Here is a 26,550-nt window from a genome sequence, read left to right as displayed (position 1 = left end):
GCTTTCCCCTTAGGACTCCCTAAGCAGAGAATATAAAACAAATTTTCTAGAGTAACCAAATTACTGAAGTAATTGCCGTAAAAATGTCTTATTCTTGTCAGACTGCACAAAACTAGTGTTTACTGGTTATCTGAGACCCAAATGTGTTTGGGAATGAGTTACATTGGTATTTCTAATGGGTTCTGAGTGTGAAAGTATTATGTTTACAAAATGCATGTGTTACTAATGTACTTCTTTGGTTCCTGTAATGCAAAGCTGAAAGATGCATAGTTCTCATTAATACGAAACAACATTCACTTCTGATACAAGAATTAGAAGGAAAACTTGGTTAATGTAACTTCTGTAACTTGATGTGAATTTTTCTTTGCCTTTGACTGATGTTCCTGTCTGATGAGGCATTCATTGGGAACTCTGGATTTCTTATACAAAAGACCTACTGATGCCTTTTAATTGAAAAGGCTGGCTTGGTACCATCTTTCAGCTGCTTCAGATTGGCCACGCCAGCCCCAGCCGCCTGTGTCAGGAATTCAATCTGTGTGGTGTTAAGTGTAGCTGGGAAGCAAGCAGTGTAGCATTTGAGTGGAGAAAAAGTATACGCTGTAGAAGTTTGCAATTAGTCACTGGCTGCTGCATTTTTAATAGAAAATATAATGTAGGAATTTTTTTAAAATCAGGTGCTCTGTGGATGTGTATAGTCTTAAATCCCCACTGCAAGTTGGAGCAGAAGTCCAGTTGGCTAAAACAGCTGAAAAAATGGAACAGTGTGGATGTTTGTCCCTGGGAAGATGGAAACCATGGAAACGAGCTGCCTAATTTAACCAATGCTTTGCCTCAGGGTGCAAATGCTAACCAAGGTGAGCCTAAACCATGTACATTGACTGTACATGCAACGTGCAACATAACCTCTCTCTTACATACTCTAGCCTTGCAGAACTCAGCACTCTTTCCTGGGAAAAGTAACCTTCTTGTTGAGGACCGACCAGCCAAAATCAGTTTTACTAATACTGTCTTTGCAGAAGAACAAATAGGTGGTTTTTAATTTGTACTGGGGCTGTAACATTTTCAGAGCAAGTGTTTTGTGTTTCGTTAGGTCTTCTAACTCTTCACTGAGTGTTTCTAAATATTGTTGCATAAGAATTGGATGTCCTTGAAGTATGTAAAAGCCTGTTGTTTCTTTGCTTGACTGTAACCTAGTATTCCTTCTGGTATTGGGGTTTTCATTTTGCTTGCAGTTACAAAGCCTTGATAGCTATTTAAAGAGAGATCTGTTTAAACTGCATTAAACTTGTATTTGAGAAACTAAAGCATCTCTGTCTGTGGGATGTGCTGTCTGCATTACGAGGTCTGTGGAGGGTGCAGCTGTAATGCTGCCATCTTGGAGGAGGTGTCTTTTTGTATTTGATGTCATGCTTTCTAATATAAAATGTGATTATCAAATCTGACAGAAGCTTTGTACAGTCCTCTTCAAACAAAGATGACTACTTTGCTAATAACTAGGCAAAATGTGGGGTATTTATGCAGGTAAAACTGCTCATAATCCTCAAACCATCAGTAATGATACGTATTGCATATAATTGCAGTAAAGTTAAAATTAAATTTCTTGGTAGGTGTTAGATCTGCACTTAGTTGGGGTTTTTGTTGTTTCTTTTTCTTGGAAGATTACCTCTGAAGGAAAAATCTTGATTCATTATTAAATTTCACAGGTAGCCAGGGAGATAAGTTCTTTCAGCAAATGACTTCTTACAGAGGTATTTTGCTTGCTCATGATGTTCAGACCAACCTGGGCAGGGTATTGATAACTCTGACATGGCTTCTGAACATTGATAGATGTAGTGCCATGTCAATAGAGAAATTTTGCCATAGGAAGATGTCCAGTGAGGATTATGTAACTCCCATGGCTTCAGTACCTCAGTTTATCAATAGTATTTGTATATGTTCATGACCAACAAAGTTATACAAGTGCTCAAAGTTAATGTCACTTTTCAAAAAGAAAAACTACAAATCACATATTTTATGCAGTTTATCCCTCCTTCATTCTGACAAATCTGGATCTGACGAGGGACACTGGGGATGCTTGAGCGCCATAGAGTTTCTAGCTTATTTTAAGGGAGTTTGTACTTGGTGTTGAATGTCCTTCACCTCTAGCAGTTCTCTGTGTAAAGTCCTGTCTACCATCAGCCGTGCTGGTTTCTAGATGACTCTCTGAGTGCAAGATGAATGGCACACACTTCGTCTGAGCTCTTGGGTAGTAATACGATGTGAAATGTCATCTGTGGGCTGCTTGGTGGAGAGGGGGCAAGGCAGACTGCCATCAGCTGGGGGTTGGTGAATAGGTAAAAGACAGGAATACTGTAAATGATTCAAGTATGAATGAGTAAAAAGCTGATGCAGCTTTCTGAACCTGTGAAAATGACAGATTCATCGAACAGGCCACATCGGACAGTGTTCACTCGAGCCATTGAGGCATGCGATCTGCACTGGCAGGACAGCCACTTACAGCACATTATCAGCAGTGACCTATACACCAACTACTGTTACCATGACGACACTGAAAACTTGCTCTTTGACTCTCAGGGGTGGCCCCTCTGGCATGGTAAGTGGCTAAACCGGAAAGATGTTTCCATGACTTGGTGCTTTGTTCATTTTCTGTGGCATTATTTTGAGGGGGGAGGTGGTGGAGAGATGGATGAAAAACCTGGCAAAAAGAACAGAGGCTCCCTTGAAATGTTGGCTCAGAAGTAGTCCTTTAAGTCTCTCTTGCATAGTTTTAAAAACAAAACAGAAAAAAATTTAAACAAAAAAGCCCTTTTGAATAACCTAGCAAAACAGGCCATGGCAGTTATGGAAGCACTGCTATTCTTCAATTATTTTTTCTGTTATAGAACACGTTCCTACAGCCTGTGCGAGGGTGGATGCATTACGATCTCATGGATACCCGCGAGAAGCACTGAGGCTAGCAATAGCTATTGTTAATACACTAAGGAGGCAGCAGCAGAAACAGCTGGAGATGTTCCGGGCTCAGAAGAAAGGTAAATGTGGGGAAGAGGAGGGCAAAGGGCATGCAAGTTGACAGTAACACCAGGAACTTTGCATGAGGAAACTGGTTTTGAAACTCAAGTGAAAGACATAACTTCTAACTCTTCAGTCTGGGTAGTGCTAATGTCACATTCTGGATGTTAGGGGTTTTCTGTAAACTGTGTTGTGAGCTGTGCAGGGCTCTTACCAGCCTTCTGCAATATAACTGGCACGATAGGGCATTTGTTCCAGAGGTTTTGGTTACACAATGAAAATAGTCACCCTATGTAATTTAAAGGTTTTTGAACAGGACTTTGCATTTGGTATGTGAGGTGTTTAATTTTTTTTCTCTGATCTGTAATTTTGCTGAGCTTTATATTCTGAGGGGTAAGCCTGAAGTTGATGTTGAGGATATCAGTGAGGCAAAGTCTGAACTACAAAAATTCATCAAATTTGGCAGTGTGTTCCAAGAGAATCTCTTATAATGCTTAAAATTTTAGTTTTTCTGAATAGAGGGGCATTGAGTTTTTGGTGGGGTATTTTTGTTGTTGTTGTTGTTTGATTGGCTGGGGTTTTTTTTGGTTTTGAGGTTTTTTTAATGCTGTTTTTTATGAAGTATTTTGTGGTATTCCACTGAGCAATACCATTGATTTTTTTGAAGGAGTGATCTCCTTCAGGTATAGTTTCTATGTCATGTGATCCTTGCAACCCAAAATAATTCTGCTCTGAATCTTTTGAGTTTGAAGAGGCAGTGGAAGGAGGGGATGGCTTTGTAAAGAATAGAAGAATGCACGTGGACAAACTGGAATTACTTTCTGAGTTGCTATGCTAATCCTTTAATTCAAATTTTATTTTAGGTCTTCTCTATTACTCTCAACTGTGTGTATCCTCATGCATTTTAGTCAAAAATACCAGTGTGAAATCATATGTGTGCATTTTTCAAGTGTGTGTTCAGGTGTTTTCCCAGAAATGAGCACTTAGAAGACAAGATATGCACCTAGCTGACAAAAATTTATCTGCAGTTTTATGTGCCTCTGTATTTTTTCCCCACAGAGCCAAGGAATAAGGGGTTTTTTGAACACTGTTACTAAGAAGGGAGGTACCTGTGTCAGTATGTGTGTTTGTACCACTGGCAGGTGTGAGGAGTCTGTTGCAAGTGTGCTGGTTGTAATAGTGCTCCTTTTCCTTCCCAGTTGCTAGTGCAGCATGTAGGCATTCAATAGCTCTTCTAAGTTCCTTTCCTTGTGAGCAGTTTCCATCCTGCCCTTAAACAAAGTAGTTTGTTGTTTCTGTGTTGTCACTCACTACTTTTTTTTTATTTTTTACTCTCATGGGGAATTTTTAAAAGACTCTCTTTTCATACCATAAAGTGTGCTGCTCTCTATAACCAGAGGAAAACTGCAGCTATAGCCCAGCTTAAGACTTTAGTTCAGAAAACACCACATGTTTCTACTTAGCTTTTATTCGTGTGACTGATCTGATGTCCATGGAGCCACTTGTGTGATTTTAAGTTAAATGTCTCTGACAAGACGACTGAAGCCTTTGGTTGGCATGACACAAGAGAAGCTCATAAGTAGGCACAACAGAATAAGTAGAACTAAGTGAATCAGTTAAGAAGTCACTCTGATGAATCCTTCTTGGTAATATTCTTTCCTTCTGCCTGTCTTTAGTACATGCTATTTGTTAGAAATACAATTATTTACTTGGGGTTTTTTCATATTACATATCAATGGATGCTTTAAAAAAACCTCTACCGTCCTGGCAGTGTGTCTCTGTTTCAGTATGTAGTCCCACACATTTAAATAGGGGGAAACAGGACTTAAAAGTTTAATGCATATGGTTACTCAGATATATGATACTTTGTGAACAAGGGAGAGTGAAGGGAGGTACAAGTTAATGTGTGACAGGCAGAAAAGCAGGGCAGCCATAATGGCTTGTATACAGTTTTTAAAGGGTCACCAATAATGCATCTGATCTCTCATACTTCAGTTGTGTCTGTATGTCTAGGAGGAAGAAAGCTGGGAGAGTCAAAGGGGAGTTGTTGCCGTCTGACTCAGATTTGGGGAATCTCTAATACCTGTTACCACAGTTACAATTCCTCCAATTCATTGCACTTAACATTTTTTTCTGTGTTCTAACCAAGTAATGGGTAGGGGCTACAGAAAAAAATTCGTGAAGGTATTTGAGGACTGAAATCTTAAAATGAGCAAAAATACACTTGATCCTATTAAAAGACAATTTTTTCTTGTATACCTCATTTAAACATTTGATTCTTTTTCTTTTTACGTAACCATCATCCTGAGTTCAGTGCAGAGAGAGGTGCTGGATAAGCTCACAATTTATGAAATTGGAACATATTTTAGAATATTTTAATTTATTTCAGTTCTATCAGATTAACTTAAAAATGTAAAAAGGGTACTGTGTCTTTTTGAGTGAGGAAATCATTGTAAATATTCTACCAAAAAAGTCTTTCTTGTAATTCTTCAAGCAGACGTTTTTAGAAGAGTTCTAGTAGAATCAAGGAAGAGATTTGAAAAGACACTGCCATTGAAATTTTTGACCCATAATACACTTTGCTAGTGCTCAAAAAGGTTGGCTTCTGTTCTTTCTCTCTTCTTATTCCTCATTTACATATTCACCAAGGGCAGTGAATTCACCCTGAAAGATTTTCTATGCAGAAGCTACTGGAAATACTTTGAATTCTGTACTGAGAGCTTTTTCAGCAGTTTTACTTGTGTGATTGTTTTGATGGGCTAATGTGAGCTCTCTTTCCCTCCCTCCCTCCTCTGTGTGCGTTTTTTGCCACAGAACTTCTCCACAGGGGAGCAACCTCAATAACGAATCTTGAAGGCTGGGTGGGACACCCTCTGGACCCCATTGGCACCCTTTTTGGTAGCCTGATGGAAGCCTGCAGGGTGGATGATGACAGCTTCCATGGATTCTCCGATTTCACGGGTAAGACCAAGCAAAGGCAGCAGTCTGGTACATTTCTTCATTTACTAGAGGTATTTTTCTGTGTTGCCTTTTTGAATCAGTTTCAAAGCCACTGTTTTTATAGTATAAGAGCTCACATTTGCATTCCTTAGGGAAACAGAATCAGAAGGGGGAGAAAATGTTTAAAGTAAGAAAGCACTTAAAAATTACCAGTTACTCATTCTTGAAGAAAATTCCATATTTCACTTTTGAAATAAAACCCAATACAACTTCGTAGCAGCAGTCTTCTCCACATACATTGCACTGTCCTCTTTCCGAGAAATTGTAGGAAATCACTGGAGCAGAGTGTTGCTAAGGTTGGAAGGCACCTCTGGAGATGATCTAGTCCACCTGGTCTGCTTGTAGCTGGGTCATGTAGAGCAGCACAGTGCTCAGGTCTGTGTCCAGTTGGGTTTTGAATAACTTCAAGAGTGAAGACTATACAGCCTTCCAGGGCAACTTCCTGCAATGTTCAACCACCCTCATAGTTAAAAAGTGTTTTCTTGTGCTCAGATGGAATTTCCTGTATTTCAGTTTGTGCCCATTGCCTCTTGTCCTGTCACAGGATACCACTGAGAAGAGTCTGGCACTGTCTTCTTTACATTCTCCCATCAGATATTTATACATTTTGGTAAGATCCTCCTGAGCCCTCTCTTTTCCAGGCTAAATAATCCCACCTCTGTCACACTCATATGTGAGAGATGCTGCAGTCCCTTAATCGTCTCTGTGTTCCCACAGTGGATGTACTACAGCATGCCCATGTGCCAGGGAGCCCACAACTGGACACAGCACTCCAGATGTGGGCTCACTAGTGCTGAGCAGATGGGCAAGATCACTTCCCTCAACCTGCTGGCAACACTCCTAATACAGCCCTGGATGTTACTGGATTACTTAGCTGCAGTGTACATAATACTCCAAAATCATGACAAAACACTTAAAATTGGTAACATACATAGTCTGGTAGGAGTTGGAAAGTACTGTTGCTATATCAATACGTAATTTAGGATAGGGATAGGATAGGATAGGTACAGCCATTTCAATTTCAGTATTTGCTCCCTGGGAGTTTAGCTGATTAATTCCTTAGTCTCTTCCCACCTTTGGGGGAGCTTCTTAACACCACTAGTATGGACAGAAACTGGATTCATTTTTTTACCTGGAGCTCTTTTATATACACATCCACAGTCTTCTTGGGGCTTTGTCTTAAAACTCCTTTTATTCAATTAGATTTTCTTCAGTAAACTTCTACTCTCCTACCCACCAGTTCTGGAAAAACGTTTAATTAAAAAATTTGGAAATCAGATTCTCTGCTGTTACTAAAAAACCAAAACAACCCCATGAAATAAAAACATTGTGTGTTGAAAAGTAACTTCCTTCTGCACACGCATATGTGATCTTCCAAGTGCATTCATCCTTTCCATTTGTTGCAGTTGCCCATCTCCTTACATCTGACAATTACAACTTTTTGTTCCCAAATTAGACTGTAGAGTGCTACAAGCTGGAATAGCATTTTGTCGTATGTTGTGTCTGTTAAATGCCAAATGAATTGGTAGCACTCTTTAAAGCAGTTGATGGCTTGACCTGTGTGGAATTTGCTTGTAACTGTTACTAAAAGTAGGACTTCTAATGTTAACAATATGCATTTTTATCATAAACACAAGTGTAGCAAATTAGAAGCCTGGAAAGAGTGCTAGCAAACAGAGCATATATTAAAGGTGTGGAGTTCCCAGGCCTATTGTATTTGCACAGTTCTAATAGCTTCAACTGAAATCTATGTAGGTGTATAAGCACTTTTCCCTTCCTCTTGCACATCAGAGCTTTAAGGAAATATAGAAATGGGTGGGGAAAGAAATTGGAATGGATCTTGCAATTTTGGCCTCATTAACACAAAGCTAGAGGAACTGCCTTTTTTAAAATTGTGCAGTTTAAAAACAAAAACTTTTATTTTTACTTGAGTGGGTTAATTAAAACCAAATTCTTTTTGAGTATTTCTGCTATGTGGAATTAGATGACATATTTTAGATTTGAGTGTTGTATTTTGAGACTGGCTAATAATTTAAATAATTTCAAAACACTCATACTAACAGTGGAAGCTTTTGTGTATGTGGCATTGTAGGCAGATTGTGGGTTAAAATGGTTTGCTGATGTGTTTTTCTTTCTGTCACCCCTTACAGAGAGCCTGGGGCAATGCAAATCTCTGGAGTACCAGCACCTGCCTGCACACAAATTCTTAGAAGAAGGGGAATCTTACTTAACACTGGCTGTGGAAGTAGCATTGATAGGGCTGGGACAGCAGCGAGTAATGCCAGATGGGTTGTATGCACAAGAGAAGGTTTGTCGAAATGAGGAGCAGCTCATTTCTAAGCTACAGGAAATTGAATTGGATGATACTCTGGTGAAGATTTTTCGAAAACAAGCAGTCTTCCTATTAGAAGGTAGCTGAATATAGATGCTAACTGCTTCTCTAAACTGTCTCCACTTAAACAAGCACACAGAACTAGTGTTGCTGTAGAAACTGTCTTACATGCTTCAGAGGGCATTTTTACTTAGAACTCCATTAAAGTTTTTATCAAATCTCTTACAAAAATTGACATACTTTAGGTGTCTTATGACTGTGGAGATAAGGCATATATATTGACCTATAAACCTTTTGTTTTAATTTTGAATACACTTCATTCTTTACATTTGTTGCATGTCATAATCTCAATAACCTGATTATACACTCCAGGCTAACTATTATATTATGTAGACATCAGTTATCAACAGTTCCTATGTATCAAAATTCTAAGTATTTCTTGTATTCTGCAAAAGGCACTATACTGGCAGCTTTATAAATGTATGAAGATTTTGACCACTGTTCCCAAGTGAAGAGCTCAGAAAATTCACATGTAATTGCTGAGGCAGAAATGTAACATTTTACTTGTGAAAATCAAGAAAGCTACTTGCCTTTTAAGTTTATATCATAGGTGGAAATTAAAATATTTGGTCAAATATTGTGGCTTAAGGTCTGGTCTTGTGCATATGTTCTGACCATGACACACAATTTGTGTTTTGGAATTAGGCAGTGTTGAAATAGGATCTGTACACAGGAGGGCATACTTTTGCCTTAACTTTTAAGTAGGGTTAACATGTAGCACTTAAACATCATGTTCAGAGAGTGGTGTCATGGGTTCCAAGGTTGCCTTTCTGGCTTTTGTTCTTTTTGAATGGAAGAAAAAAACTTCAGGGGAGCAAATTAGCCAAAGGCATAGTCCTGGTTTTGAGTGCATGCACATGGCTTGAAGGGAGTGTGGTACTGCCCTAGGTAAGTTGTGAAATTGTTACACAACAGTCAGGTTTTGCTCCTTTTTTGTAACACGTTAGTCTTTTAAAACTTCATCTATTATGGAAGAGGTACACAATATGTTGCTTAGGGTTCCCAGCTCTAAGTCACTGTTTTTACCCAGATTTGAAACTGCAGAGAAGCTGCAACATAGGGAGAGTTTCCATCATGGTGTGACTGTACTGCTGCTTTATGGCCTTTGGACAAGAAAAGCTACTGTCTAGATCTAGATATTAACATGAAGGATTCCTCTGGATTATAAAATCAGTTTGCTGCATCTGTTTACTGGTAAGGATGCTTTAAGAGGAAAAGGCAGGATTTCTCTGACATATTTGCTGATAATTTAGTTTACTACTTTGATCACTGAAATTTTTAATGTTTTCTCAGTTGATCATAGCAGGAAGTCTGCTAATAAAACTGCCTAAAGAATTCCCATTGTGAGCAATGTGCAACGATTGTCTTGCATTAGTGTGAGATGAGGAATCTGGCTTTTCTGCAATAGTTTCAGTTAGACAGAAAACTCCATATTAGGCAGAAAGTGCCTGCGTACATGGAGGAAAAGCTGTGCAATGATTTAATGTGCTAATCATACCAATTGTGAGTTTTTAGTTAAAATTCTGTGGATACAAGAAAGAAAACTTAATCCAATATTAAGCCAGTTTTTATGCTGTTAATGCAGATAAATGCATGCTCTATGTAGCTACCATTTGAGTGCGTGGGAAAGCAGAGCATAAGACTGTTTTGCAAAAGCTGTTCTGATTTTTTGCTTGACTGCTAAGTTAATAACAGAATATATTTTCATATAAATGCTTTGTCATGTATTCTCTGTGTCCTCACTGGGTTTCTGACTGGACCACCAACCAGCAAACATACATGAAATGGCTTCTTTCATTCAAGCAATGCCAGCTAGTTTTGAATGGCTTTCAACTTCATTTTAAATGATTATGAGACACACTGTCACCTACTAAATCTTCATTGACATTTCCTTTGCAATCAGCCCCACTCTTTAGAAATGCCCACCTATGGAGCTCAGAATTTTTTCGTGCCTAGTGATTTCTATCCTCGCATGTTGTGCTAAAGCACCAGTCAAAAATGTTGCTGAATTAGTAATTTCTGGGAGTGCTGGGTGCTATCTGTGCATTAATAGTCCAGTAATATTTAATATAAGATTCTTATTCTGTATTTTGCCTGAACATTTAATGCCTGAACCTCTTGTCTCTGAAGTCAGAAAAATGTTTGACACAGTTTTCCTATTAACAGGAATAACAGTCTTAAGTATTCAGGAAAAACGTAGAAATAGGATTCATATGCACTGTGAACATTTGAAACTCAGCAAGTAAATAGTTGCATTTAACTTTGTTGTTGTTGTTGATCATGATGCTGCTGTTATCAAGTTGAAATCTACACTTTACTGAATGAATAAAATCCATTGCCCCAATAATGAGGATAATTTGCACATGAAAAAATTGCAGTTTTTAAATCACGTGGGTATAATGGACTAACAGAGCCGGTTTTGGTGCAGGATCTGACCTAGTGTTCATCACCATGGAATTGTTCAGGTTGGAAAAGACTAATAAGATTGTTGAGTCCAGCCATTAACCCAGCCACCACTTTGTTCACTACTAAACCATGTCCCTAAGTGACACATTGGCACTTTATTTGAACACTTTCAAAGATAGTGATTCCACCACTGCCCTGGGCAGCCTGCTCCAATTCCTGACCACCCTTTCAGTTAAGAAGTTTTTCCTGATATCCAATCTAAACCTCCCATGGCACAACCTGAGGCCATTTCTTCTCATCCTGTCTCTGGTTACCTGGGAGAAGAGACAGACCCCAAGATGACCCCAGCCTCCTTTCAGACAGTTGTAAAGAGTGATAAAGTCACCCCTGGGCTTCCTTTTTTGCAGGCTAAACACCCCCAGCTCCCTCAGCTGCTCCTCACAGGACTTGTGCTCCAGACCCTTCCCCAGCTCCATTGCCCTTCTCTGGACTCCCTCCAGCACCTCAATGTCTTTCTTGGAGTGAGGGGCCCAGAACTGGACACAGCACTCGAGGTGTGGCCTCGGTACAGGGGGACAATCCCTGCCCTGGTTCTGCTGATCCAGGCCAGGATGCCATTGGCCTTCTTGGCCGTCTGGGCACACCCTGGCTCATGTTGAGCTGCTGTTGACCAGCACCCCAGGTCCTTTTCGACTGAGTAGCTTTCCAGTTACTCTGTCCCCAGCCTGTGGAGCTCTCTGGGGTTGTTGTGACCCAAGGGCAGGACCTGGAACTTGAGTCATGACCAAGTCCAGACCAGTGGGTTATTTAAATTCTAATGTCAGATGAGACATTTGAGGGATCAGGTGGTGCGGTGGTGATTGTTCATGTAATTTCAATTAAAGATACGCATTTTTCTACTGTCATTGTTCTTTTTTTCCTGGTGAATTTGTGATAAAGCACTGGCACACTGACGGGGTGCATGGGTATTGATGTGCATAACTGTGTGGAGGCAAAGCTAGGATTACGACTTTCTACTTTTGCATTCCAGGCATGTTGAATTAGCCCCATGGAGTACTGTAACCATTCTGTCATTTGTATAAGCACTGGTAGTGTGTTTAATATATTACAATTTGCAGTCAGTTTTGTTTTCCTAAATAATAACATGGTATTTAATATACAAGTAATACATTGTATGTGTGTGATGTGTTATATATTTCACTGAAAATAGCAATGCAACTTCACCTTTTGTACAGCAGGCTCTATCTTTGAATACCACTTCTAGCTGAAGGTGTAGTGAATGCTTTTAAAGATTCAGAAGCTGGGGTTTAGCAGTTTGTAAAGCCTGACATTCTGTTTCTTTTTCCTGAGGTGGACCATATAGTGGCTTAGGTGAAGTCATCCATCGAGAGAGTGTTCCAATGCACACATTTGCCAAGTATCTCTTCACCTCTCTCCTACCTCATGATGCTGAATTGGCATACAAAACTGCACTGAGAGCCATGCGGTACGTGCTCGTGAGCTGTCCAGAAAGAGCATGAGTAGTGGATGTGGAAAGGGGGAAAAGGTTTGGTAATCAAGACTTAGTCTCTTTTTCTAAAATATGTGTTCTTCCATTCAAGGAGGTACTATTTTGGTTCTCTCATCTATAAAAGTAAATGGTATCTGTAGTAACTGTATTATAATCATTTATAAATGTACAATTAGTGTTTATTTAGACTTGTAAAACAGGATTTTCTGTTTCAAATACTTCTAGAATCCCATACCTGGGGCACAAGAGTTTGTGTTATACAGCCACTTTAGCACATGCATTCTCCCACCTATGTGGTTGTGTGTGTATATTGGTATTGGTAATGAAATAAGGAAAGAGGTATTTCACCATAAATCTTGGCATTGTCTGCTGCTTAGTCTGCTCAGCAGGACAGTTTGTTTCCCTGGCCTTCTTTATAAATTGATTCTTAATGATAGATTTGAAACCATGTAGTGTGGTCAGAGCCTGTACATTTTTTAGTGTGTCATAGCATCTTGGCCTCCTGGGTGAATGTTGGGATTTAAATGGAGTGCATCCAATGTTCGACAAACAAAATTTATTGTTTGCCTCCCATTTGTCTTCAGTAATCAGGAAAAAGGTGTTTGTCAGGTAGTGTTCACTGTGTGCTGTCTCTGTCTCAGGGTGGGCCAGATTGGTAATGATATCTAAGAAAAGACTTCTGAACAAGTTTTCGAAGACCTAAATGATGAGTGATAAATCTGTTGTCCACATAGAATGCAGGGATGAAAGTGGTCTCATTTGAATTGTCTGCTCACTATCAAGAACCTAGTAGTTGATGATTGACAAGGAATAGCTGCAGCTGAATACTAAGAGCAGTCAAGTCCTAGATTATAAAAAAGAAAAAATGTTGAGTTTTCCTGGTCATTATCACCCAGCATGATTGCGCACTGATTGAAGGACATCCTATCCCCATGAAGAGTATTTAGCTTCATCGAATGGGTTGTGTCTGTATGGTTTGGAGGTGTTTGTTCTGGAGCTACTCCCTCCAAAAAGCTAAACAAGGAGAAAACAATTCCTGTGTTCAAAGGACTGAATGGGAAGCCATGCATAAGAACATAATATAGCTACTGTCAGTTCAGGCCAAAGGTCTGCTTAGCCTGTTGAGTATTTTCCTGCCTCCAAGAGTGTCTAGGAATGGATGTTATGGGAACAGTCTAAAAAATATGAAGAGTGACCTTGCATGGTTGCTGGTTATAATTAGCATTTTAGGAAATTGATTGATGTTCCGGTTTGGCCAAATTTAGAGATATATCCTCTGAGGGAAGGCACAACCACCCCTTCCCCACCAGCTTCGGGAAAAAATAAATCTTCCTCGAAGGAAAGTGAAGGAGATAAAACTATTTATTTAACAAATGCACAGGAAAGGAAAATAATGCTAAATAATAAAATCTCTCGCTGTGGAGGAAAAAACCTGGGAAAGTGTTAGTGTCCTCCCTTTGGTCTCCTCGGAGCTGGGGCTTGGCCCAGGGCCAGGCCCTCTGTGCTCGGTGGAAAGTCCTCCCGATGTGCTCTGATGTTAAAGCAATCAAGCAGTCCAGTAGAAAAGGGGAAATCCGAAATTCCAGGGAAGGAAAAAGTCAACTCTCAGTCTCTCTCCACAGAACAAAGCAGCTGAACCACTGGCCAAAAAACTGTCCCAGGAGCAGCAAGCTGGGTGCTTCCTCTCTCCCCTGCCACAACTGGGAAAAACCAATTGTTATCTGTGTGTGACCTTGAACAAGCTGCAAACTGCTTTGCAAAAGTTTTGCTCAGTTTTTCCTTCCCCCTCTCAGGCTCAGTTTAGAGGCATAGAAAGACACAAAAATTAATTTCTGGGCATAGGCAGCGATATGGGATACACATCATAAAGTCAACCCAAGACAATTGAGAAGACAAAAAGTCCGTTACGGGTGAACTATTGAGAACATTGAAATGTATTATCAGAAAGCTACCTGGGCCACTTAAGTTTGCTAGTCTTCTTTTATCTCAAGGTAAGTACATCAATAACATTATATTAGAACAAGAAGATAGTAAAAAATTTGATAGATAGGGGTTTTTTCGTTGGTTTGTTTTTGTTTTGGTTTCTGTTGTTTCTTTGGTTGGTTTGGTTGTGTTTGGGTTGGGCTTTTGTTAAGAAACAAAGGTTAATTATTTTATAAAACATACTTGTGTCTTGCATTTGCTTTCAGTTACTACCTTAAAGTGTTTCTCAAGAGGTAGTTTGTGTGGATTTTTCCTCCTTAAACTAAGGTACTGAAATGATCCTCCAAGGCTGCAGTAGTCACCCATCAGCAGCTTTCCTGAATGCCCCAGTGAACATGGTGTCATTATGCAGTTTCACTTCAACAAGGATTTGCCCAGAAACCAGTCATAACTGATAACTTCTTTTTTAGAAGTTTCCTTTCTCAACTAGAAAAACAAGCAAGACACTTAAAGATCCAAATGATGAAATCTCCAGTTAGTCTTGTGTAGTTCCAGCCCTCATTTGATATGAAGCTGTCATCCCAATCAAAGAAGTTACTTTTCAAATAGACCAGTAAAAGAAAGAGTTGTCTTTTTGTTTCCATCTAGTAAAATCACAGGAGACGTCAGTGCAATCAGGGCTGTTTTCCGTCCATAGTCATTTTTTCATCACTTTATAAGACAGATGAAAGTTCAGCCCTAGACAGTAATCATTATTTTTGTAGTTTGATATTTGGCACTCTTCAGAAATGTGTACTGCTATCTTGAACTGTGATGATGGCAGATTTAGACACTTTCTGTTCCATCTCTGACTGCATTCTTCTGCACTTCATAAATTCTCCTGAAGAGGGATGATTATTCTTTCCATTCACACCGAAGTGTTAGTTCATTGAATAAAGGACTCCCAATACAAACCAAATGAAAAACTAATGTAATGCTGCCTTGAGAGCATAAGAATAAAGCAAACATGAAGATTGAATGTCTGTCTCATGGCTGAGAGGTTGAGTGGGTCAGAAGATGAAAACTTGAGCATCTTGTCTGCCATGGGAGGGAAGAAATGGCTGTGGCAAGGACAGAAATCTCATGTGGAAGTTAGTAAAGGTGCTGCATGGAAACTCTACAGCTCTCATGCTTTTAGAAGTGAAGCATATTTCTTTTCTCACTTCAACATTTATTAAAGAAGTTAATTTCCCAAGATCACAGCTATTTGCTCTTCAGATAGGAATGTTTAGTGTCAGTCTGCATACGAGTCTACATGGGTCAGTTACCCATGGTGGCAGCTCAAGAGTATTTAACCTCTCTGTATTCAAAAACACTGTGTAATTTTTTAAGACCTATTTTAGTGTGTGGAACACTTAATATGAAATAAATGGAAACTGAGACCACAAAGCCTTTCATGCATGCACCTCAGTTCTGCAAGGACAGGACTGTGCAGTCCTTGATGGTCACTTCTATCTACAGTTTTCTGCTTGCAGCACTGAAGCATATGGACCACAGCCTTGGAGAATGTGGATCTGCAGTGACCTAGTTGACTGCTCACTTGGAATCTGAGCTTGAATACTTGGCTTAGTTTGGCTGATCCCTTGTTAAGCCTGAATTTCACCCAGGCTTTGGGAGCCAGACTTTAATGGTGATGTTTAATCACAAAGTAGCTTTGCTAAGACCTGGCTAAATAATTGATGTTTCAAAGAGGGGAAAAAAGTCAAGAATGCTAAATCTGCTTGTGCTTTTCTGGTGTTCCCTGACCTTGCCAAAATTGCATGAAAGCCACCGATTCATAGCAGCATTTCTTTTCACAGCAAAAGAGCACAGAAACCAGTAGTGAAATTCGAAGTGACAAAAGGTTTCTCCAAAACAACCTTTCTTTCATGCTTTTTGTGTATTTACTGTTACTCATAACCTACTAATCCCTTCCTTCATTTAATAGTTAGGATTTTTTCTGTTCACTGAAACTATCTTATAATGCACTTCTGCAACCTCACTCTATACTTGGAAAAAATCAGCTTTAGAGTTTATGTATATAAAGAGGTGTCTCAGTGGTGCTAGAGAATAGATTTGACTTGATACAAGTGAAAAGGGAAGGCTTCAAGGTTTTTTTTTGTATTTTTATGCTCTTACATATGTCTGATAGTTATTTGGGTGGTGTGTTATATTTTTATATGCCTACCAGATGCTTTCCCATATATTCAAAATTACCTTTCTCAGTGAATTCTTAAATATACTACTATACTATATTATTATTATCCTAATATATCATATGCTTCAGGAATCTAAAAAAAAAACCAGATGAAACTTAAATCCATCTTACCGCAAAAAAAAAGTCATACTCCACAGCTGCTTACAGAACTTAGGTATTTCTTTAAGAAATTATAACTTACGTTTAAATGAGCTTACTCTATCACTGAAAACACAGTGCATTGGATTTTTCAGTGTTGGGTAGTTGCAATTCTGTTGAAAACAGAGATGCAACTTTCTTGATCCTCACCAATGACTTTCTTCTACAAAATCACTTGCATATAAAAGCTGTTAGAAACAGACCTCAGATACTAAGAGGCACCAAGAAGCTAAGCACTGCAAAAGCTTTTCTTCTGGACATTGCCTGATTACTATTTCTTTAACCTTTTATATGCTGAAATTCTGCTTAATTGTATTGAATAAAAATGCCTGGTTTTGTTCACTCCTGCTTTTTATACTGGCATTTATAGAGTATCTGGTATACTGTCTTTATCTAGTGTATTGCAAAGGCTATCAGTTGAGTCTTTGCTGTGGGCTGTCACTTGGATTTTGGTAGTCAACAACACATGAATTTAAATTTTTTAAGTATGAGTATTCCTTTGGTGACAAGACTGTTGCTGATTGATGAATACTCGATGAGAAAACGGAGTCTGAAAATAATTTTAAAGGAAACTTCTCTGTCACTGCTGTTTGGGACCCTAACATCAATTTATGGCACCTTATGAAATATTGGTAGGTTAAAGGTTAACTTGCCTATTGATGTAGGCAAGTTTGGCAAGTGGACATTTGAGATTCCCCAAGAAGAGAAGTGGTTTTCTGATTTTTTTCTTTTTTTCCTGAAACTGGAAAAGCATATTGCAGAGACAATACCAAGTATTCTTGCAGCTTTAGTTTAGCTCGTAAGCAACCAGATGTAATAGTGGTTTAATGAAAGATTGCTTGGTGGTTTATTTCAGATTGCTGGTACTGGAATCCACAGCTCCTTCAGGAGACCTGTCCCGCCCTCACCACATTGCATCTGTTGTTCCAAACCGGTATCCCCGCTGGTTCACCCTAAGTCACATTGAATCCCAACAGTGTGAGCTGGCGTCAACCATGCTAACAGCAGCCAAAGGTACATTGCTGTCAGTTATGTACTCAACTAAATGTAAGCTTTTAATATTGTATGTGTAAACCGATCATAAAACTTGAATTTAGGAATCCAGATCAGTCTGACACAAGTTTGAAACGAGTACGACAAACTGAACTGGCTTAAATTTGTAATTTTCTAGCAAAGTAGGTAATTTAGTTAGCTAGTACTAGATGAGCTTGGTATGAGGCTGATGAGACAGCTTTTTGTTCTCCTGACACATGACATTGACTATGAGACACAGGAGTAGACAAGTCACTTCGAAAATTCACAAATCAGAGTGACTTTTGGCCCTGCACTGCACTAACACCTTCAGACAGAAGAGTTTGTGCTCTCTTGTATCTTTCATTCATGTGTGATTTTATTATGGAAGGTTTCTGAAAACAAAGTGTGTATAACTGAAACATCATATTCTTGCATAGCAATGTCAGGCTCAGTTATAATGGATCTCTGGGTGTTTTGGAAGCTTGTTCTGTTTTGGTGATTCTGTTTACACCTTGCAGGTGATGTTCGGAGACTGGAAACAGTGTTAGAATCCATCCAGAAAAATATACACTCCTCATCACACATCTTCAAACTTGCCCAGGATGCATTTAAAATAGCAACACTCATGGATAGCTTGCCAGACATAACTCTTCTGAAAGTTTCTCTGGAGTTGGGCCTTCAGGTATTTCTGTCATTTGTTGTTATTATAATAGAAGAAATAAATTTGATGCAGTGTTGGTGGGTGTAGCTTTTAAGCACGGGAAAGGATACCATCGTTGGGCTCGGTCTGGACTTGGTTTTAAGTTCTGTTTTCTAATGCAAGGCTCAATATACTGGTAAACACAGACAAAGAATCTGCACAGCCCCTTTGTGCCGTTCAGGGGGAACACAGAGCTGGCATTCACTGGCTGCACTTTTTGATTCAGGGGTGAGAGAGGACCAGTGCAGTGGGTTCAGGATTATATGTAGGACTGGCTAGAAAATAAAATTGCTCTGCTTGCCAGAAGTGCACTGTATTTTCTGCATGGTCTTCAGGGGTTTCTTCCTTTTCCTTCTCTTCCTTTCCCCTAAATGAGAACTGGTACATGCTTGTTGAAAGCCAAGGTCAACCATAATGACCAGTTGCTAAGGCAGACCATGTTGACAGCAGCACTCTCACTTCCTTCAAAATCCTGTACTCCACAAGCTGTGGCATAGTCAGATGCATCTGACTGTTCTTGAGGTGTACAACCACCACCAATCAGTTTTCAGGCTCTGAGGAGAAGCTTTGCAAGCTAAAAGGAGACAACCAAGTAGTAATATTACCTGACACTTTTGAATCTGATTGTTTACACAGTTCATTTCAACAAAAAGAAATATCTCCATCCCTCTTCAGGGAATTCTTAAATCAAACATGCAAAGATCAGAAAACCATTTATTACTTTGCTTCAGTAAATAAAGCTCCAAACACTTCTGGGGAAAGGATATTTTCCCAGTTGCTTCTCATGCTGAAGAAAGGTACTAAAATCTTTAATCAAAAAGCTGAGGTTTCTGTATGCTTTGTTAGGCTTTCATATTTCCATGGTCACTGTGGAAATCTGCTTGTTTCATTTGCCTTAAATGTTTATGTGAGAGAGAGAAAAATCCTTACAATTGACCTGTGTGTCACCTCAAGCTTTCACCAAGTATCATTCAATGAAAATAGCACATTTTGAATATTACTGTATCCGTGGATACTCTTTTGTGGTTGGCAGTGTCATCAGAATGTCTTCAGTGAGGTCTAGTGAAAGTAATATCACAAACTCTTACTTTGTTCTCAGTCCCAGGGTTTCTAATGAATTGGAACTGTGGTAGAATTTACCCACTGTTCTGTTCCAAGCTTACCAAAGATCTTTTAAGAATCTTAAAAGATTTGTTTTCCAGAGGGAAGATGCATAGCAGTTTCCTGGTAGTAATTCTCAGCTGTGTAGTTTCCTACGAGTAATGCTTTTCCTGCACAAAACAGTGTCAGCACTGTCTCTAGTGGTCTACAGATGATTCCCCCTTCTTTTCCCCTCAACTTAATTGTAATTAGGTTGTCTGTATTCAGTATCTTGTACCTGACTAGATATGCCCTGGAATGTCGCACAATGATTATCTATATACTTGTGCATAGAGGGAGGAGACATTATGTAGTTTAATTTCAGTAACTGGTAATTGATTGTTAGTTTTTGTTATTTGGGAGAAGGCCTTTATATGGGGTAGAGTTTTTTCTTCCCCACAGATAAACAGTCTCTGTTCTCTATCCTTGAAGGATCTTCAGCTGGAATTACTCTCTGTAATGCTATTCAAAAATATCTGAATAGTGTTTTTCAAATTGTTTGACATACCAGCTGTAGAAGAGGTAATGGAGTGGAGAGGGCAAGAGGCTGCCGTTTTTAACTGCAGTGTATTTGAGTACCTTGAAATTCCTATCTGTTGGTCTATGGCCATGGTTTGCAATATAATTAATTTTTATTTTGTTTGTGTTCTTTTAACAGGTGATGCGGATGACACTGTCAACGCTGAACTGGCGACGACGGGAAATGGTGAGGTGGTTGGTAACATGTGCAACAGAAGTAGGTATGTTTCTCTTGTCAGCTACTCTTACAGGGCTTGATCTTCCTTGTCAACACCCAAGTTCTGCAAATGCCTCCCACTTTATGTGCATCTCTAAAATTCCTTTGGTGAGAACACATTATGGCAGTCATTTAGTGGGTGTTTTTAGGCACAAAGCAAATGAGACAATAGTTGAGTAATACAGTGTGATTTCTTTCCCCCATAAGGTGGGGGTGTGCATAACCTTTGGGAAGTACCCATATGCAAATATTCAGTACCCAAAATACTCAGTACAGAAGTGAGAAAACAGTGCTCTCTCAAGTAGCATGTTCTGATCATTTTTGGGCTTTGCCATAGATTTCCTGTGTGTCTTCATGAGGCATCCCATAAACCTTCCGTATTAAGGTTTACCTTAATACAGGTAAGGTGAGGATACAGAGCCTGAAAATGAATCCTTCAAGGTGAGGATACAGAGTCTGAAAAGGAAGATGAGTGTATTAAAAGCTGTACAGCTGTTAAAAAAAAAAATCAGCAGCAATGCTAATGGGAACAATCTAAGTACTTATGATAATGGAACCATTTTAATTGTCAGTAAAGGTATTTCTGGAGAGCAGGTTTTTCTGTTTTATTTCTTCTTCGTATATCTGAGTTGAATTGTATTGCACAGATGCTTCTTGAGTTTCAGAACTTCAGAGGATTGCTGCTGCTTATTCTCTGGATTAGTTAATTCTTTGCTTTATGCTTAGCTGGGAATATATTGTTGTCAATAGCAGGAAATAGAGCTTGCCTTTGTATGCCCTCAGCCAGAAAGTAGTTTGTGTCTGCAAATATTCATGCAATGCTCTTGTTTTAGTGCTTTTATATCTTTGCTAAGATAATTTTTGCTGAGGCTATCTTATAGATATTAGTGCCTGAGTATTATTTTGTGCAGTTGCATCTCAGCAAATAAACTACTGGGATTAATATTGCTTTAAATTGGTTTACATATTCTAATAGAAGTGTCCCATAAAGAACCTACAATGTCATGCAAAGTACTCTTGAGACTTACCAACACAGTAAAGAATCAATATAACACCAGGAATCTGTTTATTTAAATGAAGATACGGTATTCTCTGCTATGCTGTATTGTTGCAAATGAGTGAAGGGGTGCATGGGAAGCATCAGAGTCCTGCAGAGAAAATGAAGACTTCTGTGTGTGGTTTAGGTGGGCTCACAAATGTGTGTAAACTGTCCCTAGCAATAAGGCACTCCAGTTAACTATAGGTTCAATTTATGAAAATAGTCAGTCAGTTTTTCCTCCTTCTGCCAAACACACTGGGAATACAGTGGCACTGAGAATATAGTATCCAGTAGTTCGTATTGCTCATTGTATTTCCCTAATAAGGATCATGATGGTCATGTACTTACGAATTTGATTGCTTTACGGTGTGCTTAGTAACTTCTGCTTAAGTATGCCATGGTGTTCTCTTAAGAAATTCATTTTGCCTACTTTTCATATGTGCTGTGCCTTGCGATTGACAGTGAGAAAAAAGGTTGCTATTGCCCTGGTGTGGAAGGTGAGGGCTGCTTTTGAGTGAGATGATGAGACCAAATGAGCCAGAACATTTTACCCAAATTGTCTTAAATAATAAATAAAACAGCTCAGCTGTCACAACAGGAGATTAAAGTTTGTCTTGCAGGCTGTTTCTGTTATTTTCTGGATTTATGTGATTGCTGCAGAGTTTGCACAGTAGTCTCAGTTTTAATGTCCTTTTCTAGCCATGCTGTGTATGAGCCCTTCTTGCTGGGATGTACTACTGGTAACCTCTTAGACTTTGTGGGAATTATAATCTCCTGCTGAACATCTCTATCTTCTGGATTTTATCAGTTGTGGCTAATCCATTCTTTCTCTCTCCAGGTGTTTATGCACTGGATAGTATCATGCAAAACTGGTTTACACTTTTCACTCCAACAGAAGCCACTAGTATTGTTGCTACAACAGTGATGTCCAACAGCACCATCGTCCGTCTGCATCTGGACTGCCATCAGCAGGAGAAGCTGGCCGGCAGTGCTAGGACGCTTGCTCTACAGTGTGCCATGAAGGATCCTCAAAACTGTGCCCTCTCTGCACTGACCCTATGTGAAAAGGATCACATAGCTTTTGAGACTGCTTACCAAATCGTTCTAGATGCTGCTACAACTGGCATGAGCTACTCGCAGCTTTTTACCATAGCACGATACATGGAGCACCGTGGTTACCCCATGCGGGCCTACAAGCTGGCCACTTTGGCCATGACACATCTCAACCTGAGTTACAATCAGGACACACACCCTGCCATTAATGACGTTCTGTGGGCATGTGCGCTCAGCCACTCCCTTGGGAAAAATGAGCTAGCAGCTATAATACCTCTGGTGGTCAAAAGTGTCAAGTGTGCAACAGTACTGTCAGACATTTTGCGTAGGTGTACTTTGACCACTCCTGGCATGGTGGGACTTCATGGAAGGAGGAACTCTGGTAAGCTCATGTCACTGGACAAAGCCCCTTTACGGCAACTCTTGGATGCCACAATCGGAGCCTACATTAATACTACTCATTCACGTCTCACTCACATCAGCCCACGACACTATAGTGAGTTTATAGAGTTCCTCAGCAAGGCACGAGAGACCTTCCTAATGGCTCATGATGGTCACATCCAGTTTACACAGTTTATTGACAACCTAAAACAAATCTACAAAGGCAAAAAGAAACTGATGATGCTGGTTCGTGAACGGTTTGGTTGATGAAAATGAGTGAATGGGGATAGGGGGGGAGGGGTGGTTTGTTTTTACTTGAGCCTGCCTTTGTATCCTTTTTAACTTAAAGAAACAGAGCCACACCGGTATTATATGTGTATAGTTATATTGAGTTTGCAAACTAAACTGTCATGTTGTGAAAGTTTGTGTGTTTAATTTTTTTTTCTTTTTTTCTGTTTTGTATGAGAGAGAGAGGTTAAAAAGGTTTGGTTTACACTGAGTATATGTTGTCAAGTGGCAAAAGCCCACATCGCTCTCCTGTTCTTTCTGTATACGTTCACAGCCTCAAAAACAAACATATATTGCAATGGCTTTAAAAACCAAACAAAACACCTCCATCCTGTGATAAGTACCTCGAATGGATTCAGCTTTACTCCTTTGTAACTCATCCTTACATTTCAGCATATTTAAACAAACCAACAAATGAAATACTAATAGTTAAAGGCTGACCACGTGGCTTTGCAGTGCTGTTCATCCAGAAGCATGGCACACAATGCTTGTGCATGTGGAAACTTAGCGACTGTCAACATACATTCTCAGGGATTTATCAAAAAAATTAAAAAAAGAATGAGAGCATTTATTGTACTGTATATATATTATAGTATATGTCTGAATATTGAAAAATATAACATTAACTAATTTATAAAAAAATCTATGTAATGCAAAATACTTGAAGCTGCAGTAGCTTGGTTTTAAACAAAAAAAAAAACTATCAGAAGGACTAAAGTGCGCCTTGCTTCAGGGTTGGCTCAGGTGGTGAACTATATGCTGGGCATCTATGCAGAGCCACCTTTTGGATTGCATGGTTGGACTGATACCTATTGGGGAAAATTTTATATATATATATTTATACAACCTGTGTATACATATATATGTATACACACATACACACATGCTTGTAACAGGCACTATAGTAAAGAGGGACAACAAAAAATACGCAGCCAGAGCAGCAAGCCTTAGCATTAAGAATACAGTATGCCAGAATTGGGGTTCATGCCTCCTAGCCTAGAAGACTTAAAGAATATCCGTTTTGACACAAAACGCAAAATGTTTTTCCAAAATGATTGACATGATACGTTACGCCTTTGCAGTGAGCTAATAATAAGCTAACCTTTGTGCACAAATAACATATATATATATATTATATATATATTCTGCATAGGTATTTTGACTTTGTGCAGGACAGAAAGTTGTGTAGGTATGACTGTTCTACTTTTCGGTTTGTTTTTTTAATATATTTTATTTTCTCTAGAATTACTCAAACAAAAGCAGCCTTCTATCTTGCCTTGTCTTAATGCTTTAAAATAACCAAACTGGAGATCTAACTACCAAACTGTTCATTATATTATTAAGTACCAACTTTGGTTACAGTATAGTGTCTTTACTTTAGCTGATGGTTCTGTATCCTTGTGCTTTTTAAAGCAAGTTTTATGTTTTGGTGCAAAAGTTGTCCAGTGTCTCTTGTTCCCTTCATTAGAGAACATGCTAGAGGTATGTTTGTAGGTATTTTTGTTTAGAAAAACTATTTCATGCTCTCCATTTTATTTATTATAATAGGTAAAAAGGTTGTACTTCATCACCCATGTAAACATGCTCATGAAGTTGAAAGTAATTAAGATTTGATACACTGATATCAATTTATTTATGTAACTAAATCACTGTTTTATAAACTTGTTAATGATCAACAATTTTTTTGTTTTGATTAAAATTAGTTTTTTGAAAGTTTATTCTGCCTCCTTTAATGGTGTCTGTTACTGGAATTGAATTTTGTTACAGCAAGTTCATAGATCTGAATGCCCATCTTACAACTTCAGTGCAGTGTGGTGGTATGCAATATGACCACCAAGTCCAGGAAGTAAATGTTGTGTTCCTCAAAAATCTGCTGAGGAATGGTAGTGTTCACAACTGCTGGTGGAATAGGACCTGGTGCTTCAGAGGAGGAGCCAAATGCTGCCTGTGTCTGAAGATTTGTGTTCTGTACATCAAACAGTAAGCCTTGATGTATCGTCGTGGTAGGGTTCTGGGTGTGTGTGGGTGTGTTTCCACTCTGGATTATTAGGGTGACCATGAGAGTTGAGATGTGCTGCAGAAGCATTCAAGGATAGTTCTTCTGTTCATTGATTGGCTTTTCTAAAGTATTTTGTGTATTTTGAGTCATGCAGCTCATTCCACACAGCATGAAATTCCTGCTCATCAGCTGATAGCTGATACTTTTACTTTTTGGAGCATTTACTCCATAGGAATTGTGTGAATTTTCTAGCTGTCGGAGAGTAATGGAATATGACATGGTTGCAAATTGAAGAGGAGCTTTCTGCTTTACCAACATTTTAATTGTCTTAGGAATGTTACTTGATGTCATATTTGACTACATGATCTGAACACCTTCAATTCCTTTTTTTTTAGTCTCTTCAGATGAAAAGAGAATTAGTATGCAGTAAACAACTATCAGAGACACCAGTGTAACCATGAATTCTGACGGTGAGGCTTGCATCACTGAAGATTAAGAAGGAAAAGGTCTGAATCTTTATACAATTGTCATGTAAAATATGAGCCTTTTACCAAGTCTTGCTAACAGCTGAGATGTCTTGACCTAATAGTGCTAACGTTCTGTTACATTCTGTGACTTCAATTCCTTCCAGGTATTGAATTCTCATTACATTTTTGGGTTGTTACTTTGTGCTAGATGAATTATCTGTCATAGGCAGTGGCACAGTAAGGAAAAGAGGAAGTATCACTCCATTCTGTAATAGGGTTTGCATGGTTGCTTTTTTTTGTGGTTGTTTTAGTTGTCTTTTTTTTTTAATTTTACATATAATGCCACAGTAGGGGTGATTGTGGATTTTGTAGATTGCAAAACTGAAGCCTCTCTGAAGACCAGGCGTTAAATTTAAATGCAGTTGTGATGGTTGCCACCTGGTTTGGACAAGCACATGGCTGCTTCTTGCAGAACTGGTGGAAGTTTGTTTCGCTTATTTTCATGACTGAGTAAAATCTCTTCTGTGCCTGCACTGGTGCTGTGCAGTGCAGTTTACACCATGTTACAAGCCCTCAAGGACCAGTAGAGGCTTGGCCAATCTCTCATGTCTCAATATGTCCTTGCTCTTGTGAAGGCAGGAGGAATCCACCAAAAAAAGAATAGCCTGAGGGCTCTTGCTAGAGGCTTTCAAAAGTCTGAAAGTCACTCTTTAATATTTCTTTAGTGTTGGGTCAAATTAGTTTGAACTTTTCCTTTCAGGAGTTGGTTTTTTTTTTTTAGCAATTCAGATTTTCGTGTAAGTGGGTGTAAGTAACAAGTGCAGCAAAACTAGGGTGCTGGTTACATGGAAATTTTGTCTTCTGAGGTGTAGTTAGAGTGAATTTGCAGTAAATTTTTTTTCACTAAGCTGCCTTCAATTTGATAAAAATGCAGATTTTTTACTGAAAAATCCTACAACCTTCCATTTCTGCTTTAAAAAAAAAGTTCTAGGAGTTCATCTAATTTTAATGGAGGATATGATTTGGAAAAACAGCAGTATAGCTGATACCTTTACAGAATTCAGAAGTATGATACCCTCAGGTATCCTCTTGCTCTGCAGTTTTGGCTAGAGATAAAAT

The 26,550-nt window shown here is 39.0% G+C and overlaps 1 protein-coding gene across 1 annotated transcript in view; it reads left to right on the top strand.

The window, feature by feature from the left end:
* ZSWIM6 (zinc finger SWIM-type containing 6) overlaps positions 1-22,944 on the top strand; it is a gene marked incomplete at its 3' end in the record, with an annotated part of 108,896 nt that extends 85,952 nt beyond the window's left edge. Inside the window, exons 5-14 of the mRNA XM_082301519.1 lie at positions 675-854; positions 2,417-2,593; positions 2,883-3,029; positions 5,824-5,970; positions 8,160-8,420; positions 12,158-12,293; positions 17,471-17,628; positions 18,147-18,310; positions 20,127-20,208; positions 22,082-22,944. Coding sequence (XP_082157645.1) covers positions 675-854; positions 2,417-2,593; positions 2,883-3,029; positions 5,824-5,970; positions 8,160-8,420; positions 12,158-12,293; positions 17,471-17,628; positions 18,147-18,310; positions 20,127-20,208; positions 22,082-22,944 — 2,315 coding nt within the window. The remainder of the gene's footprint in view (positions 1-674; positions 855-2,416; positions 2,594-2,882; positions 3,030-5,823; positions 5,971-8,159; positions 8,421-12,157; positions 12,294-17,470; positions 17,629-18,146; positions 18,311-20,126; positions 20,209-22,081) is intronic.
* Between the last annotated feature and the right edge of the window lie 3,606 nt (positions 22,945-26,550).

The sequence above is a fragment of the Coloeus monedula genome, assembly GCF_965178545.1.
Source record: "Coloeus monedula genome assembly, chromosome: Z".
Taxonomy (NCBI): Eukaryota; Metazoa; Chordata; class Aves; order Passeriformes; family Corvidae; genus Coloeus; species Coloeus monedula.
This window is presented reverse-complemented; position numbering and strand designations above follow the sequence as displayed.